Genomic DNA, 19,264 nt, shown 5'->3' with positions numbered 1-19,264 from the left:
ATACAGTCAAAGATCTTACGTCAGTGACCTTTAGTTAGGCTACGACTGAGACAATTACGAGTGGCATATAGACAATAACTAGGACACCACTTCACATGGAATATTAGGTTGGTGAAGCATATGTGAGTATGTTGTGCCTGCATGCTGACAAACCACTCAACCGTGAGCACTTTTTGGCCTCTTTTCCTGTAATATACCGACGCTACACCATAGAGTGCCATCTGCTCTGTGGAACCCAGCACAGTCTTATGAGACAAAAACACCACGGTAACACCAGAAAACCAGTCCCCACACCTCGGGAGAGAAGCAGGCCAAAAGTGTTTGGTTTCCACGTCATCTCCAGGCGAGCGAAGACAATGAATGGACGCGTTCTCGGACTGACAAACACACACACACACACACACACACACACACAGGCAAACATTCGAGCTTCATGTAAATGATAGAATAATACGATGAAAGAAGGTTGTCAATATGAAGCAAATGTGTGCATTCTGTAAACAGGGTACACGCACAAGAAGACACATACTGTACCGTGCACACACATGTATGAGTATTAAGTTTCAGAGTCAAGTGTCAATTGTTTGAAGTGCTCTTCGGTGATGAGACGTCCATTTAAACAACCCCATTCATCTTCACATTTCTGGCTGCCCTCTCCACTACAGAAGGCTTGATACTAATGAAACCGGCATTTTAAAATGCACCATAATTGACCACATCCATTCATTCAGTGGTCAAACGTGCAGATGTCATGGCAGTGTCTGCACGGGTAAAAAGAATCATTCTGTCCTCCTTTCAGAGTACTTTGCTAGATGCTAGTGGGGAAAAACACGGAGCTGAGAACTCCTGATGGTATCTGTACAGTGACCTATTTCAATGAAACATCTAGAGGATGTTTGCGTTCTATTTATAAGCGACAGAATGCATAAATTACTGGTAGGTGCAGTGTGTTGAAAGCACAGGAAGCTGTGGGGGGGGAAGACAACTGTAGTTCCAATAAGGGTTCTTACCTCTCCTAGGTGGGGAGTCGGATTAAATCCACACAGATTGCACACTTTCTTCTTGCACTCGGTGCAAAGGCTGTAGTTGGGCGTGTCTGCTGATCCAACGTTCAGGTCCACGTTACAGAGAGGGCAGCTTTCCTTGGCTGCTGAAGCTGGGGCAGCTGCAGGTGCAGGTGCAGGTGCAGGTGCAGGTTTGGCTGCCGGGGCCTTCTCTTCCTTCTCCACGGAAATGGTTCTAAGGGGTTTCCTGGACCTAGCCGGCGGGGTGTCAGGAGCAGAGTCCGAATCAGGAGGAGACCCAGGAGCAGAGAAGGGGGAGTCAGGTGGCGAGCCGGGACCTGAGTCAGCAGGGGAGTCTGGTGGCGACCCTGGTGGAGAAGCCTTCTCATCCTCTCCGGTGACGATGTTAGTGGCTGAGCTCAAGAGCGACGATCCGAAGCTGAACATCTGAGAAGCAGCAGCGGGAGGTTTTGCTGATTCTGTTAACCCTCCGAAACCTCCAAACAACTTCCCAGCCACTGACTCCTCCTGCTTTGGCGCGGCCTGCGCTTGAGGCTTTGACGATTCCATCAAACCGCCAAACCCGCCGAATAGTTTCCCCGTAACAGACTCGGCAGCTTGTGAAGGCTTGGCCGTGTCTGTTAAGCCTCCCAGACTGATACCTCCCAACCCACCAAAGAAGCTGGACTCCTGTTTGGCTTTAGCCGGAGACGCCTGGGGACTGGACTTCGCCTGAATGGGCCGTCCTGTCTTGGGGTCAATTTTGGGGGAGCCTCCCATTGAGGAGCCTGGGGAGAGCGGTCCAGGGGAGCTAACACCCGGGGATTTCTGTCTTGGCGTGGTTGGAGGTGTCAGCCCTTGGTCGCTGGTACTCTGCTGCTTTATCAGCAGCTTGCCAGGCTTGCCAGGTGCCTGTCTCTGGGGCGAGGGCGGGGCCGAGCCTTGTTTGGGTTTTGTCATGCCAGGGGGATCCATACCTCCCATCGCTCGCTGCATCTGGCAGTTCAGACACAGCCATTCTTTACCCTGTGCAGGCAACAGAAGATGGGTTAGATCTGACTGGAACACATTTCTCCAATGTTCTGAGCACAGACATTAACGGCATGTGTAATTACAGTATGTACACAGGCAGGCAGAACCAATTAAATCCCCAAAATAACTGTTTTCTTTCTGTTTAGCGTAAAAAAAATAGACAAATTCAGAGACATGTCCATTAATTAGTGTTTCAAATGAGGCTGAATCCCATTTTCCCGAGCAAATTGCCTCTTATGACATGAGAGAATTCAAATTTGGCAACAGTAACATAAATACTAATCACCACATGAAAAAACAGCATTGGATGTTTATATTCAGATGATAATGACAATTAATTTATATTAAATGTTTCTTTCTAATTAAATTGCCATAATCCATCTGTTATTTCTACACGTTTGTTTGAATTCAGCATTCAGTGTTTACAGGTATAAAGCCTTTTGTGGCTCCAGAGGAAGCTGCATCTTGTCTCCAGTGATGTCACTCAGTAGTTAAGATGCATCATGGGTAATGTAGGCGCCAGGTTTTGAAAAGGAAGTGCATGGACTAAAAAAGGGCGATATCTCTGGTTCTGCTGCATCGATTTGGATCATTTGTCCAACAGTGTTACAGGAGCCCAATGCTAAACAAGTGGACTGCCTAGCCTACATTACCCACAATGCAACATAGCCACAGAGTGACACCTTGGACGCAATTTATCCGTTTAAATGAAGCTTTCCTCTGGAGCTACAAAAGGCTTTATACTACTTTTCACACACGCAGTAGCTCTCTCCAAACTATACTGAGACTATATATCGTCTTGGATTTTGGAGATGGTTATATCAAGATGTGACATACGTGTTTTCCCTGGTTTTAAAGGCTGCATTACAGAAAAGTGATGTTATTTTCTGAATGTACAGGACTGTTCTACCTCTAATAATATTTGACTTTACCAGCTTAGTCATCATATCCACATTAGTGACAATTGTTTATCAAGAATCTCATTGAGTTATCGACCAACATCACGTTATTCCTACAAGTTTCAATATTGCCGTCAAGGTATTTGGTCATTGTGTCATCCAGTCGTAGCAATTATGAGGTGCTTTTGAGGAGATTTCAACAGATTGAGATATAAATTCTATATCACAATATAGCTTAAAACATGTGTGGATATTATTCTAATGCCATTTCACCCAGCCCAAGTATTGTACACGTCTCATTGTCTGTTCTGACCATACAATATAACTCAACACCTGTTCCCAAAAAGCCTGACTCCACCGCAGTGCTGTTTGTTTGGTGTACAGGATATCTCCTTGGTTCCCACTGTGTGCAAACCGCACTAGTTAAAAGGGCCAATGTTGACAATTGGATCACTATCTACAACAGAACAATGTGTGTATTTTTGTGTGTATTTGCTCTTTTTGTATATGTAATCCAAACAGCGATATGGTCAATTCAACCAACCTGAAACATTAACTACCTAGTACACTGTGACTGCAAACAACACTTAAGCTCTACAGATGTTATTCTGAATTTAAGACCAAACAAAATCCACTTCCCGGACTGATCTGCTAAATAACTGACCCCGACTGCACAGTAACAAAACCCAATAAATAAGCCCAAGCAGAAGGACCCAGTCACTGTGCTGCGCTGTAGTCATGGCCCACCAGCATCTACTGTCCATGTGTGACGGAGTGGCCTCGCAGGCTGGCACAGTATCTTCCTGTGGCCATGACATGAGTCACCTTGATCAACATTCCCTGGGTCCATATGGTCCCTCTGTTCCACAAATTGTGTGTCACTCTTATGAGATACACTCCCTTCGCCAGGCACGGAGAGCACAATATGCTGCTGATGGGCCAGTGCTGGATTCAGCTATACAGTGTGCATCTTAACTAATCATTTGTTTTTATTTTTCATATCTCATTATTTTATCTAACTTCAATTCCTCTTCAGAACGTCCTCCCTAATCATCAAACAAATCAGCTTTGTGGATTACATTTTAGTGTGAATTGAGCAAACTGACTGGACATTTTGATATTTCCCAGCCTCTGCCATCAATAACATGAACTGTCTCCTGTATCAGTAGAAACATGTCAGTAAACCCAACAGAAAACTGACAAATGCACATTGCTCATCAAACGACCTTATTGGGGCCTTGTTTCAAACTTTAAAAAGAGAAGAGAAGAGAAAGTGATCACTGTCTTACCGCTGAGTCTGGGGGGCTGAAACCACACAGGCTGCAGACCTGGTTCTTACACTCCGTGCAATTATTGTAATTAGGCGGGTCTTTAGATCCAGTGTTCAGCTGGGTGGTCTTACACAGTGGACAGAGTCCACCTCCAGGTTTCCCAGCACCCTGCTGACCAGGAGGCCCTCCGCTCTTAGCTGGCTCTCCAGGATGAGCCCCAGGGCCTGGTGGCCCTTGCTGTTTGGGTCCAGGCTTACCAGGTCCTTGTTGGGGAGGCCCACCTTGTTTGGCGCCTGGACCTGGTGGTCCTTGACCTTGCCTGGGGGCCTGCCCAGGGGGTCCTTGGCCAGGGGGACCCTGGCCTGGTTTAGGCCCCTGGCCTGGTGGTCCCTGACCTTGCCTGGGTCCCTGCCCAGGCGGTCCTTGACCAGGGGGACCCTGGCCTGGTTTAGGCCCCTGGCCTGGAGGTCCCTGACCTTGCCTGGGTCCCTGCCCAGGGGGTCCTTGACCAGGGGGACCCTGGCCTGGTTTAGGCCCCTGGCCTGGTGGTCCCTGACCTTGCCTGGGTCCCTGCCCTGGAGGTCCTTGACCAGGGGGACCCTGGCCTGGTTTAGGTCCTTGGCCTGGTGGTCCCTGACCTTGCCTGGGTCCCTGCCCGGGGGGTCCTTGTCCTGGCTTTGGCCCCTGTCCAGGAGGGCCCTGACCCTGTTTCGGCGGTCCTCCCTGCTGTGGTCCCTTTGGACCGGGCCCTTGCTGGGGGCCCTTGCCTGGTGGCTTTCCTCCCTGCTTGGTCTCAGGTGCATCTCCATCCTCTTCATCCCCAAACAGTCCAAACTTGGGCACGCTGACAGTGTCGCCTATTGAGGATATGGACGAGGACACAGAGGAGGTCATAGATGACACGGCGCTGAGCGGGTTGGCCCCGCTAAGGAAGCTGGAGCCAAACATGCCGGACGACTTAGTCTCGGGGTCTTTTGGCTCCTGCCGGAATCGGTTTTCAAAAAGGCTGAGAGACGAGGGGCTGCGGCCCGGCGTGGGCCTGCCTGGTGGACCCTGGTTGAAGGCGTCTACAGTGCGGCTCTTACTGAGACCTGTAGGGCCCCTGGAGGCCCCTACCTGCTGGGAACGCTGCTGGGCATCAGATTCTGATGGTCTGGAAGGAGACACAGGGAAAAAGAGACATTTTTTGTTAGCACTGCTTTTTACTGCTGTTGTTCATTTGTGTTTGGCAGTGTGAGAAAATCTTATGAAGGTCCACACCAACCCGCAGCTGAACCAGCGCCAACATAAAAACCACAGACATGATTGTTAACAAGAGTTATAGGCTGTTCTAAAATATACTTTCTACTTTATTCCTGAATTTGATCTGTGATCAACTGACATTAAAAATAATGCAGACTGTAACCTTAACAGCTCTCTCCGCTGTTTTTCCATCTTGAACACTATCACTTAGCCTATTTACTGACCCCTCTGCCTTTACCATAGCTTCATTCTGCTAATAATAAAGATTAAGGCCACGGCGCTGTCTCTTTGTGATCACTGGGCCCTTTTCAACACATCAGCGAGCACAAAATGTGTAGCCAGCGGGCCCTCTGGTGAAGCTGACAGGAAAGTGAATGCCGCTGAATGACGCGGAGTGTAGATCACCGAGATAGAGAGGGAAATGCTCGGCTCCACGGGGGTAAGCCGAGACAGCTTTGTTAGCTCAGGCTGAGCAACGTACACACAACCTACACACACACACACACACACACCAATCCTCAGAGAAATGCATGGATAATGTTTCCTCTTCTGCCTTTATGTCTCAGATAAATTACATTCCCAGGCAATAAAGTTTAACGAGTACAGCATTTGATTGTTGTTTTTTTTACAATGCACACTGAGTAACGCATGATTTCTTGGGGGTTGAGAGAGCCGTTACAAGTAGAAGCAATCCACTGCAGCATGTGTGTGTGTGTGTCAGTATTTCAGCACCACGGACAGCAGCAGCAGCGGTGTGTTTTCAGACCCATGGACAGCGATCAGGCTCATCCGGAGACTCTCAGCAGATGGAAAAAAAAACCTACTTTTACATTTGGGGAGAATCAGAAAAAGCAGCAGGAGTGATGACATTAAGGCTGCTGTTCTATTTATAGCCATATTAATATTGATGCACCCCTCCCCCCATCTCCAGCTCAGATATAAATAACAATCCCCCCCTTCTCAAATTAGAGCCAATTAACAGCACCACACATGGCATTTATTTCCTGATTACATCCATGGGGTTGTTTTATCAGTATGAATCTGGAGCATGTTGTTTGTTACTAGCAGAGAATATCTGCTATACAGACCATTTTTAGCGAGATTACAGTCAAACTGGATATATTAGAGAGAGACAGCTGATTTAAAAAGAGGCGATTTTGTAGAGAGGAGGTGTCAAAGGCGTCGTTCATGAAGAAAAAGGAAAAAAAAAAACACTGGGCACGACAGATTTTTCTTTTCTTTCTTTTTTTTTTTTTTTACCCAGCAGGCATTTCGAAAATTTCGCACAAATACTGGAGGTGTGTCTCTGACGCTGTGATCTCACGCAGAGTCAAACAATCCCCCCAAATCAGACTAATTTCCAGATGTTACATGTGAGAGATCACACGCAGTTAATTGGCAGATTGTGCGTCCATGAAAGCAGCACACACACAAACACAAACACACACGTTCAAATCAGCTGTTCATAAATTTAAGGTGCCAATGTGAGAGCCGTGTTTAGACGAGGGAGAGAGAGAGAGAGTGATGCACATCATCAGATGTTAATGATGATCCATGACGGTGAGCTCTTGAGGATGGGGACTCGTTTCTCGGTGCGGTCGGGAGGATTAAGAAATGGGCGTTAACAGCATCTTCAACACAAACACAACACATCCTCTCTCACGTATCACCAGCCTGTCAGCCAGCCTGCCTGCTTGGATTGGATGGTGTTGGTATTTAAATGCATGAAAAAGCTGAAGAAGAAGTAGAAGAAGAAGAAGGAGAAGAAGAAGAAGAAGAAGAAGCCCTGCCTTCGTGCAGCTGCTGCGCCTCCGGGCTGCCTGCCTTGCGCCCTTGACATCGCCGCGGCGAGCTGCCTCCGCTGCTCCTCGCTGAGTTCGGCCAGGTTGACCGGAGTCCCTTCGGGCACCCGTACGAAGCCGCCCTTCCCGTCAGGTGCCAGCCCCTCTGGTAGCCCCGACAGCGGCCCTTCGCCTCCTTCCAGGCTCGCTTCGTTCCCCATGATCGACCCCTCCCGTACCCCCCGCCACCCCCGAATTCGGGATCAATGCGCGGATCCGAGCCCCCCCACCGTCCGCGGTTCTTTTATGTCCAACGAGCGCAGAGAAGACGGTGTCCCTCGGTGTCTCGGAGCATCTCAGACGATGTATTCTCTATTTTCCTCCGCCGTGATGTCTCTCCATCTCCGTCTCCATCGTTTCTCCTTGTTTTTCCGTGTCGCGCATCTCTGCAGCTGTACACCACAGTTAGCACAGTTCTCCGTGATGGGGGGGGGGTCTCTGTTTCACTACCGCTCACCGCCACAGAAGGTGGCTTCCGGTTGTTTTTACAAAATAAAACCCCAATTAACGGGCGTTCATGTGGCTTTTCAGCTCTTTGCTGTTAAAAAAAATGCCTCAACTACATTACACATTTCTTACAATTAATAAAAGAATGAAAACGGTGGTATTCACTCACATATTGGCTTTATAAAACAAAATATTATGTTAATAAGTCGCAGAAAAGATGAGTGGAAAATACATCTACAAGCATTCACTTGTCTTTACTGTTTTCACTCTTAAATATAACATTTAAAAGATTTTATGTTGAACACAAACTCGCGCTACTTCCGCAACGCCGGTTAGCTTGACGCACATCCTCCACAGCCTCTCCTCCTCACCGCGCATGCGCCGCCTCTGACAGGTGATCAGAAGACATCAGCAGCAGGAGGAGGAGGATGTGTTTTTAAAGGGGACCAACTCGACTAAAATGTGGCTTTGAGATGCGGTTTGATTGCGTAAAGATTTAAAGCTGGGAGGGAATGTAGGGGTCAGTGGTGCTTTTATTTTGGTGCTTCGTTCGTGATTGTGATTTTTGAAGGGGACAGAGTTGTGAATATTGTTTGTGGGTCAAGTATCTGGGGCTCCAGTGGAAGCTCATGGATACTGCATGAAGTCACATCGCACCTCTCCTCATAGAAAGTGTAAAAACACTTTTCAGGCATCATCCAGGCCAAGAATATGTGAGTGTGTGCATCTGTATCCATACACAGTGAGTCCAAAGACCAACAAAAAAATTAAAGAGTGATTCAAGACGACATATATCTAATTTCAAGTGAAGTTTCCAATGTGAAATATAAAAAAAAAACACAGATAAGACATCTGCCAAGGCCTCCAGATGACTCACACCATTAATAATATTGTATGCGCTTGTGCTTTTTATCAGCTGACAGTTATGGGATTGCATATCGGGGACCTTTATGTTCTCAGATATGTTAATGTGCGACTCAAGGCTGGCAGAAGCATGTGGGAATATCGGAAATAAATAAATAAATCACAGTGAATTCTTTGTTTCCTCTCCTCTCATGGAGGATTGATGGTTATCCTGGAGAACACACCGCATGTGATAGAATGAGTGTAATGAAAAGACAGTACAGAGGCTGCAGTGCGTTGCATCTCACATGCAACCAATATGCTGTATATGAAGCTGAAAACGATGCAGTACAATTGCATTACATCAGCCCACATGCTGAAAATGAAAACGAACCTACGGTGCATTTCAGCTGCGGCCCGCAAATGAGAATAACGCGACAGCCAGTCACCAGATCCGGCGAGTGGGATATTAAAATACGTCGCCTCGGCTGTACGTCAAGCAGATGTGTTGCAGTATGACGGCGAGTGCTCATTTGCTGTGTTGTCTGTGGGGCTCTGGGGCAGATGTGTCCTCTGTGCACCCGGCTCAGAGCCCTCAGTACCTGGGCAGGGGTGAAGAGAAGGACTGGGAGGCTAAAATCTTTCCACCAAGTGGAATACAGCCACCAATATGAATGCTTTCTCATCCTGTTTCACTTACACTACACAGAAAAGCTTCTGAATGTTATCATTGAGGACCATGTGCAGATGATCATTTAAATCAAAGTTTCATTTTGATGACATGCAGATACCAGGGAATTATCTGTCGGTCTTGTTTATTGTGAGTTTGACCACCGTACAAATCATCATAGCCAAACAGAAAATTGCTTAAAAGGGACTGATTATGAGTATCCCTTAGGTGTATGTGTCTTTTGTCAAGAAATAGTTTGACATTTTGCGAAAAGCACTTTTCAGTTTCTTGCAGACAGTTCAGATGAGAAGATTGCTATGGTTAGCTTAGCTTAGCATAAAGACAGGACACAGGTAACAGCTAGCCTGGCTCTATCCAAAAGATAACAACTCTAGCACATCTAGGCTATCATCCTCTGTACCAGTGTAAACACAACACAATCTGTACAATCTGTACTTCTTTGTAACCAACGCGGACTCAGGAAGTCATTTGACTGACATGCAGTCCATCGATTTCATCGAGTCCATCCATTTTGCACTCAGTGTGTAACTAAACTAAACTTCAATACATGATCCTGTCTGTAAACATTTTTGAGTTTGACTCACGTAGATAGATTTAAATCAGCAACAGTGCTGAAGTGTTGACAATGAAGACAACAATTCCCATGATCCCATGCTACTGTCAGGGTTCGTACACATTTTTCAAGGTCAAATTCAAGCACTTTTCAAGCACTTTTAAGGGTCATTTTTAAGATTTTCCAGCACCTTACTGCTGGGGTAAAATACGTATCTAAAGGAATACATATACTTGTGATTTTTTTCTTCACTTTTTATCACAATTATGTACATTGTATTATGCTGTAAACATCTAAAATTATATTCTATAATAGCAAAAACTTCAGAAATTAATTATCCAGTCTGATCCCAATTTTGTAAAAGACACAGAGTTATAATGTCAAGCACTTTCAAGCACTTAAACTAAAATCCACTTTTCAAGCACTTTTCAGACCTTGAAAACACAACATTGAAATTCAAGTACTTTCAAGGATTTCAAGCACCCGTACGAACCCTGTTTATGATGTCATCACACTACACATTCTTTTGACCGTGAGACTGCTAGTGGCAGAAGTTACATACTATGTGTCCGAATAAACATGATATGATATTAATAAGTTTTTGACCTCTTGATATAACCGGTGCTAGCTCTCCCCCCCCCCCCCCCCCCTGCTTCCAGTCTTTATGCTAAGCTAAGCTAACCGACCCCATGGCACATGCCGGGCATATCCTGATTTTCTTGCAAAGCTATATTCAACACTGTAAAATGAAAACGTTCTTGTGAGCTCAATCAGTGTAAAAAGAAGCATGTGTTGGTTTTTGAGTGGGTTTACGTGCAGGAGGACTGCCCCCCGCCAAAACATAGGCTAACTTAGCACAACGCCACAACATTGTGCAGTTCCCCTCTGGTTCCAGTCTATAAGCTAACATCTCCAAGCTCTGGCTTCATTTTTAGCTCAGTCTAAAGTGAATCTCGGCAAGAAAGACTGTCATAGTCCTAAACCATTTCTTTAATGCAGTAGAGGTAAATTCCTGTATATGTACATCCTGCTGACACCTGTAGGTGTTGCAGCCACAGGGTTCAAATCCCTCCTCCACATGCTTTTAGTTGCTCCTTCCGCATTTCTATTTTCTTCACTGCACATTTAGACTTTCTTCATCTCCTTGGCTCTCCTATGTATAGATACAACTCTTTCCGTTCAGTCTGTGTCCCTTCCATCTCCTCCTCCTCCTCCTCCTCCTCCTCACCTTAGTGTATGTGCATGTGTAGGCAGAGGTGAGTTTTGGTTTCCGTCTCCAGTGATGAACGATGGTAGTGTAGCGATTGCTCTGCTCCTCCCCTTCTTCCCACTGATCGCTGAGGCATGGCCTGATTGTCTGTACGCTGTGAGGCGGAAGCAGCTCGTACATGCACGCTCTCCCTCTCTCTATCTCACCCACACATTCGCATAAACACGCTGACCGAAGCGTCCAGTCATGCAAAGCAAACACAGCCACCCAGACAGGCAGAGGGACAGACGGACAGACACACAAACACACACAGGTGTGAACACACGACATCAAACACAGGCGCGGGGACAAGCAGCGCTCTCCGAGGGCATGTGCAAAGCCAGCAATTTGTACAGACACACACACACACCTGCATGCAGTGTACACAGTGTAGACCCACTGGCACGATGCCATCAGGGCCCTTCAGGCATATTTTGGTTATAAAGTAAACTAAATATTGAGTTTTCATCTGTTATTGAAACTTTATAGGGATGCACATATAGATTTTTTTCAGCTGATACAAATGTTCCCACACAAAAATCACCTGCCTCTCATGGCCAATGGCGATAAGATAACCAATGACTTGTGACTAGTTTATAGTTTGTGCATCAAACTGTGGCATCCTGGAAAAAGAGAGTTGTTGAGTTTCATCCTCAGATTATCAGATCCTGGCGCTTTGGGTTGGCAGCTCGGGTTGGATGCCTCACCCAGAGTGTCAGTATTTGATTTTGACTCATCAATCAAATAACTCTTTCCAGGAGCCACTTGTTAATTTTTTATAAATGGACTCAGGGATTACAATTTCCCATTTCCCTCAGAAATGTTGTCCCATAAAGGTCTAAGGTAGTATACAATTGGAAAGCTACAGTAAATACAAGTGGCTTAAAATAGTAATTAAAAGACCAGCATGGGGTATTTAGTGGTATCTAACAAATGTCTCACACTCTCCTATACGGTCGCTGCTAAAGACACAAAACGTGCTCTCTAAAGCCAGTGGTTTGGCTATTCTGGGCTACTGTAGCATGGTGGGCTTTGAATACCATTTTCCATTTGTGTCGATAGGTCTACCAGATTCCCTCTAAATTCTGCACGCTGCACCTGTAAAGTGACTCTGGAGACAGAAAGGTCGAGCCTGAGCCGTTAACCCAACGTGCCAGCATCAGACAACCAACCATCAATCGTCTTTCCAGAAAGTTACATACTGCTTTAAATTAAACCGCTGAGAGGTTTAGAAGGGACATGTCTCTTCCATGGGACATATATAGTCATCTGAAAACTGGAAAGGGGCCCCATGTAAACACTGCTTTACTGTAAGGTTTCACAAGCCGAAAAGATTGGGAACCACTGCTTAAATCTTCACTGATGGAAGTATTTCTTCAGCATCACCGTACAATCTTAATGTGAAATGTAACTACTGACTACAGCTGTGAGATAAATGTAGTGGAGTAAAAAGAACAGTATTTCTGTTTGAAATGTAGTGCAGCAGCAGTATAAAGTGGGATCAAATTGAAATCCTCAAGTAGAATGAAAGTACCTTAAAAACTGTACTTACACAGCCTATATGAGCTGTACCTAGTTACTCTTCCACCCTGTGCTTATGTACCAATCAGCTCCTCTCCTGGACATTTACAGTTTGTGTGAGGTGTCTTTGCTCTGTGCAGCCCGACCGACGTAACTTGACTCCTGTAACCAGATAACGCACGCTGCACTAGTTCATTAATTTTGAATACTCGGTTGGGGTATGAGGCGAAGATGAACAAAGGCAATTCATCTTCACCTGCAGTTGAGCCGCAAAACCCGTATTAACAGTATCTTCCTACATGCAACAAGTTGCACATTTACACAATGAGACAAAAAGACACCCCTGCAGATCTTTGGTACTTTTTTTCTGACACACAGAGACCACACACCACACACCAAAGCAGCTCATTTCCGGTTGAGTTCTTGTCCGAGCAAACTACTAGAAGCTTCCCCGGAGGGCTTTAACTCCATAATCTGCTCATATTTCCAGATCAGGTTCCTCCAAAAGGCACGCATAAGCAGAGTCACATACCTTTACTTTAATCTCAATGTGTGGGATCAGGTGGAATCCTTGAAGTTAGTGTGATGAGGTGAAGGTTAGCTCCCTCGGTGCCCCTGCAAGTGATGTTTCACTTCTAGTATATTATCACCTAGCCTTGTTCTCATCCCTATTAGCAGCACGGCACGCGTCTAATTCCGCCCTCAACGCCAGTTTCTCCTGACCGGCGAGACTCTGCGCAACTAAAAATACCTTTAAAGCCACGGAGGCACCCTTCCCTTTCCCTTTACGCTCAATCTTACTACACATGCACGCGCACCGCCGGCACACGGGTGGGCGTGCTCGGGTGCTGCACACAACACACAAACGCAAGCTCTGAAACCAGACAAAGACACACACTCGTGCACTGACATAAGAGGTCCTTCCTAATCCTCTTTTCTTCTGAGAGATAGGCCAATCACAGGCTGCTCTCTACTGTAAGCTGTTTTTCTTGTAGACACACACACACACACACACACACACACACACACAGTGAAGTCCTGCTGTATTCGTGGGGTCAAGTTAAACTCTCTGGCATTCATCTGAAACAACAGGAAAACAAACGAGCAGAAAAAAGAGCTCCCCGAATCAATTATTCATCCCCTCGCCAAACTCCATTTTACCCTCAGAAAACTCCCCCCCAACCCCCACCCACCCCTTCACCCTCCACCTCACAGACACCCAGAGAAGAGCCACGACACCACCACCACCATCTGTTGAAGCCCAGTCGACACAAACAACGGGAGGGAAGTGGATGACATAACTGAAAAAAAACAAAGAAAGAAAACGTATGATTTCTCCGCAAACGGACCGCGTTTCTTTTTTCTCGTGGCGCTTCGAGGCCGAATTCTCTGTGAATGCCGCTCCCTCGCTCCCTGAAGACACACACACAAAACCAAAAAAAAAGGGCGTCTGATTCAGAGACTTGACACAATGCCGGAGTTATACAAGTCTCCCTTTTGTTACATGCAAACACACAGACACAAAGCAGCTAGAGAGAGAGAGAGTCGAGACAAAAAAAAGCTAGATTTTATGTCTGAGATTTTAAGGCGTGAAATGTGGAAAAGATCGTGCTGAAATCACACACGCTCGTCTGAAGGGTTCGTTTCGGCGTCACCTGTCCTCGTTTGCATCTCGCTGAAGTGGATTCAGAAAGGTGCATTCAGGGACCGGAATGCTCTCCTGTCTGAATCCTGAGATGTTATCTTTCAGGAGTAAAAGATTAGGATTTTTTTTGGACAGTCAGACAGACCCGATTAGTGTCGGTAGGATTTATTTTAAGGGTGTTGTTATGGTGCTTTGGTGAAGGGTGTGGGAAGGAGACGCGGAACCGGTAAATAGGATTTACCGGACACTGTCCAGAAGCCGATCTCCAAAGCCACTAGTCCAGTGGCTGATTGATGTAACAGCAGCGTGAACTCCTGGCCAACGAATGGTGGAGGGCCAAGTGTGAGGCGATTACAAGAACAAACTGGCAACAAACAAGTAAAATCCAAAATCAAAAGGCATAGGAACCTCGATTTTAGCAATCTCTACTTTATGCTCAGTTTCCGTCTCTCAGGTCTTCACTCAGATAGCTCCACGGCTCTCTGATGTCTCGTTCCTTGGAAGTCTTCTTCCGTGTGAGCATAACAGTCATTGTCTTTGTCTGTTCGACGCTCATTAACAAGGTTTTTCTTTCCTCTGAAGCCGCTGCCAGAGAGGAAAACACATCACTGGAGAATATTTCAGGAGAGAGACCCACCTACGGTAAAACTGGCAGAACGACCCCATGAACAGACAAAGTACATATCCAGATATTTACGTTAAATTCATAGGTTGGTTGTTTTCTTGCATGGATCATATCACCCTCATATCTGTACATTAAATATGAAGCTATTACTAGCAGTAACTAGCTATTACTTGTTCCAGCGGTTCACTTTTCAAGCAGAAGTTAGCGCGTATGTGGAAAGTTGTCGATAGCTACATGGCTACCGCTAAGGACCTGGCTACTGCGACCGTAAGAATCCCAATGTAATCCCCTCGGTTGTATGAATAAATAGGCAGGTTTTGTTCCTTACTATTCTCGTTAAAATAATTTTGAAGCGTCTCAAGTCCAGTTGGTAAATGGAAACACATAAAGCTTTCCTTTATTATCAACTGGGAGGCTAACGTTACGTCTAGCATCACGGCGGGGCAAATAGCAGTTTCAACTCCCGACACACAACCCCACCATGGAACCACAACCTGTTTTTATTTCTTTTTTTGGACAGATTAAAATCTGCGTTTGCTTGTAGGCAGATGTTTTGGACAGAGCCAAGCTAGCTGTTTCCCTTCTCCCATCTTTATGCTAAGCTAAGCTAACCCTCTCCTGGCTCTAGCACAACATAAAGCGCACAGATGTTCTTGTATATTTCCAAAGATGTCAAACTACCCGTTTCAAAGAACATATCCTCATATCATGTAACTCCGCAGTACAGTTCTTGAACAGCAGCTCAACCGTGCGGTTGCTCATCAAAGCAGAACTGCCGGTGGTGATATGTAATTGCTATTAATATCTGAACTATCCGCTCACGACTCTACATTTGCCCTACATTTCTTCTTTTCCGTGTGAGATTTCCTGCAGAGAAACGTGACATTTGAGGGAGAAACCTTTCAGAAATGCACGGCTCACCGGTATAATTGATTTGTGTTATCTCCTCCTGCCCTCATCTCCCACTCTCCCTCCCCACTTTCAATTTTTCTTATTGAATTGACAGCAGCTGACATCTTAACTAATGCTGCTTCGGGATCTAATGGGCTGATTCATCAGCGGCGGATGAGCGCTGGGAGTAGTCCTTTAGAGAATAAAGAAGAGAGTGAGAAAAGGGCTCCAGAGATCGCGTCAGAGTGATGTGGGTTTGAATGCCAATCAAGTCACACGGACCCCCACGGTGGCTCATGAATCATTAACAGCACACACACTCACACACACCTGTTGTTAAGGTAGTGCGTCACTGTCGGTCGCGTCATCACTCCGCAGCGAAGGGGGGAAAGTCCCTTGAGTTCAGCCAGACTCAGCACAGATGAGTCACACTCAAGGCAAATTCAAATGTGCTCACGTACGTACGCGTACACAAACACAAACACGCCACATTATTATCAAGCTCACAAAGAGGTTACGTAAAATGCTCTCCTTGGGAAATGTTCCAAATACTGTCTCAGCTTTAATGAAACCTTTTCTTTTCTTGGCTCGCGGCGTTAAAGGTGGTTTAGGACCAGAAAAGCCTTGGCAGCCCTTCCTTGATGATTTACCAAGTCCTTGAACGTAACCCCGGCAGCACCGGTGTGCATCAGCGTTCTCTCTGGAGACAGACAGGAATAGGCCATTGATCACCTCATCAATCCCAAGCAATCAGTGAATGGAGGGTGTGTGAGGTCAAACCGGCGTGAGTCAGTTTTTTTTTTGTTTTTTTTTATCCGTGCAGCTGTGTGCAGGGCGTCTTCGTTTATGACTCCCAGCCATGAAGCCCGGTGCTGAGGAGGGCGGGATCGCAGCCATAAATCATGGCTTCTTAACAACAGACTGGGAGACAGCGTTCCCAGAGAGCACCGTGTATACACTGAAACCCAGAGGAATATAATGTGCAGAGGGAGGAAGTGCTCGGTTGTGTGATTAGCATCCCTCCTAATACTTTTCATACAGTCCCTATGTCCATCTGATGAGTGGCAGTGTGGAGTTTTAAAGGGGCAACACACCAATTTTACAAATGGAGTTCAGCTGATTCGCCATGTGGAGTTTATGTGGACCTGACCTGTAGTCTGAAAAAAAAGCCTGATGGAGTTAAAATAATTTAACAGGCAAGGAAAGTTAATAAAGTATGTTTTGGTTTTTTTTCTCAGTTGCATTATGGGAAATGTAGGATCCAGCATTTTTTGTTTCTTTTTGTTTTTATGTGTCTTAGCAATTTAAAGCTAAATGACCCACGGCTGCGTTGCTCAAAACAATCTCATGTTCTTCTGTTGACGCCGTTTAACCCCACAGAATCTTATTTTTAATTTCAGGGGAGCATCCAAAGCTTACAAAGGCTGAATTTTGGGTAAAATATGTCTAAAATGATGTACAAGAAACAAACCAAAAAACAAAACATGACTCTTTGTATATAATGAAACATTGATAATAACACAGTGGAATAATATGATTTGACCATCTAAAAGCTGTTAAAAGGGAAATAAAATGAGATTATATTCTATCCTTACACACTGTATTTTTTCTACAGTGCAATCAGTAGACAAGGAAGGGAAAAAAGGAAAGCTGCTGCTGCTGCTGGAGAACACAGTCGTGGCTCAGTGGGGTTCAGTCTTGATGCAAAATGTCACCTATCATCAAGGAGAAACGCTCTGAGTCTGATCCCTCCATTGCCGGTTGCCATGGTTTTCCGAAGCAGCTGCCACTCACCTGCAGTGTTCCTAATTACGGGATCACTCGAAGATTAGTGTCACGCGCTTTACAGGTCATTGCACGTATAGTGTGGCACGCCGACGAAGCCTGCAGCTGCAAGCTTTTCCCCCCGTACGTGTGTGAACACTGTGTGTGTTTTCGATGTGGTTTACTCGGCGGATATCATGGAAAAGGGTGGATGAGTTGGAGCTTTGCAGATGCTTCGACACCAGCTCAAAGGAGAGAGATGAGATGGAGCTGACGAGGGAAACAAGGATGCGTGGAGCTGAAAAAAAGACAGAAAGTCACAGCAACGTAACGGCAATTCACCCTCAATGTAGGAAAGTATACTCTGTATATTTAACAGAGCGAGGAGGGGGACTAGCAGCGAGTACAGCAGCCCGCTGGTGTGTTGTCCTGCCGTTGACCTAAATCTCCTCCTCTCTCCTTGCCCACAGACTTGATTTCCCACAATCCCTTGGGCTAGCTCCGGGGCAAGAAGGAATGAGTCAGAGCTTCTCAGGAGTCGCATGAAGCTCTGGATATGCACACACACACACATGCACACTCACGCACACAAATTCAAAGGTTTTAGCTGAAGGCAACATGAAGATATGTTAGATATCAATGTCTGCCTTCTCTCCAGTCTTGTTCCTCCTCCAGAACACAAACAGAGGCATAAACACACCTTGGCACGATGTAAACAGTGAGATATGAATAAGGGACTGAGGTTCTCTGACTCAGGGCGCTATCATGACGATGCACTTCAGCTAAAATGTTGACCTGTTTGAGCGCAGTGACTTGTTAAAGTTGCTATATGTAGGAATTCCTACTGAAGAAATTCACTAATATCAGCAACCGAATGTGAATGTGTTGCGAGAGATACACACTGAGCTTTCAGTCCGGAACGCTAGCTGCACGGCTAACTGAGCTAGCTGCACGGCTAACTGAGTTAGCTGATGAAAGCAGCTACAGTTGGTAGTTGGTTCTCTATTTTATGGTTGGAATGTACGTAGTTAATGTCATGTTTAGATTCAGTTTTATTGTTTCCTGTTTTAATTTGTAAGGTTCATCCTCATGTGTCACGTTGCGTTACTTCCTGTCTTTGTCTTGTTTTCCCTCCCTTGTGATTGCCAGGGTTAGTTTAGCCTGTCCCTGCGTGGAGTCTGCGATCTTTACCTCTTCTGGGCCGGAAAGAAAACTCACAAGAGACAGCCCTGATTTAATAAATCTGTCACGGCTCATTTTGTGAGTAAACAGACACAGCTTCATCTAATTGGAGTGAAATTTATGCAATATCTTTTCAAGAAAAGTCAGAATATTAAGTGACTTCCTACTAATTTATACTTTATTCTTTTTTTTTCTCGTAAATTCCAACTTAATTTACTAAATTAACTCCAGAATGGCTCCAATACTGAGCCGTACATGTCAGGTTGGGATTTATAAAACTATAAAGAAACACATTTCATTTGGAATGGATGTGACTATAAATGTAATCCCAGTTTGCTGTTATAAATAATGCCTCCAGAGAGCCGAACGTGTTTGTATTCATATTTGCAAATGTTGAGGACGAGGAGAAGAAAGTAGTCGAGACAGCGGCAAAGCTCCCCTGAAGCAAAGGACACAGCGATAAAACCCTCCAACATAATAGTCAAGACAAGTCTTTTTTTTTTCTACAGCTGAAAATGTGTATTTCTACAGACTCAGACAGACAAACACACACACACACACACA

The 19,264-nt window shown here is 45.6% G+C and overlaps 1 protein-coding gene across 6 annotated transcripts in view; it reads right to left on the bottom strand.

Annotated features, from left to right (window-relative positions):
• The window catches only part of pcloa (piccolo presynaptic cytomatrix protein a), a 62,152-nt gene extending 54,428 nt beyond the window's left edge, over positions 1–7,724 (bottom strand). For all 6 annotated transcript variants that reach the window (XM_030440071.1, XM_030440074.1, XM_030440075.1 and 3 more), the window contains exons 1-3: positions 7,239–7,724; positions 4,225–5,359; positions 1,011–2,030 (exon numbers count right to left, since the gene is read on the bottom strand). In XM_030440071.1, the coding sequence (XP_030295931.1) occupies positions 1,011–2,030; positions 4,225–5,359; positions 7,239–7,450 (2,367 nt within the window). In that variant the 5' untranslated portion in view covers positions 7,451–7,724. The remainder of the gene's footprint in view (positions 1–1,010; positions 2,031–4,224; positions 5,360–7,238) is intronic.
• Positions 7,725–19,264: the final 11,540 nt, after the last annotated feature.

The sequence above is a fragment of the Sparus aurata genome, chromosome 14 (assembly GCF_900880675.1).
Source record: "Sparus aurata chromosome 14, fSpaAur1.1, whole genome shotgun sequence".
NCBI lineage: Eukaryota > Metazoa > Chordata > Actinopteri > Spariformes > Sparidae > Sparus > Sparus aurata.
The sequence above is the reverse complement of the archived record's forward strand: the minus strand, read 5'-3'. Positions and strand labels throughout refer to the sequence as shown.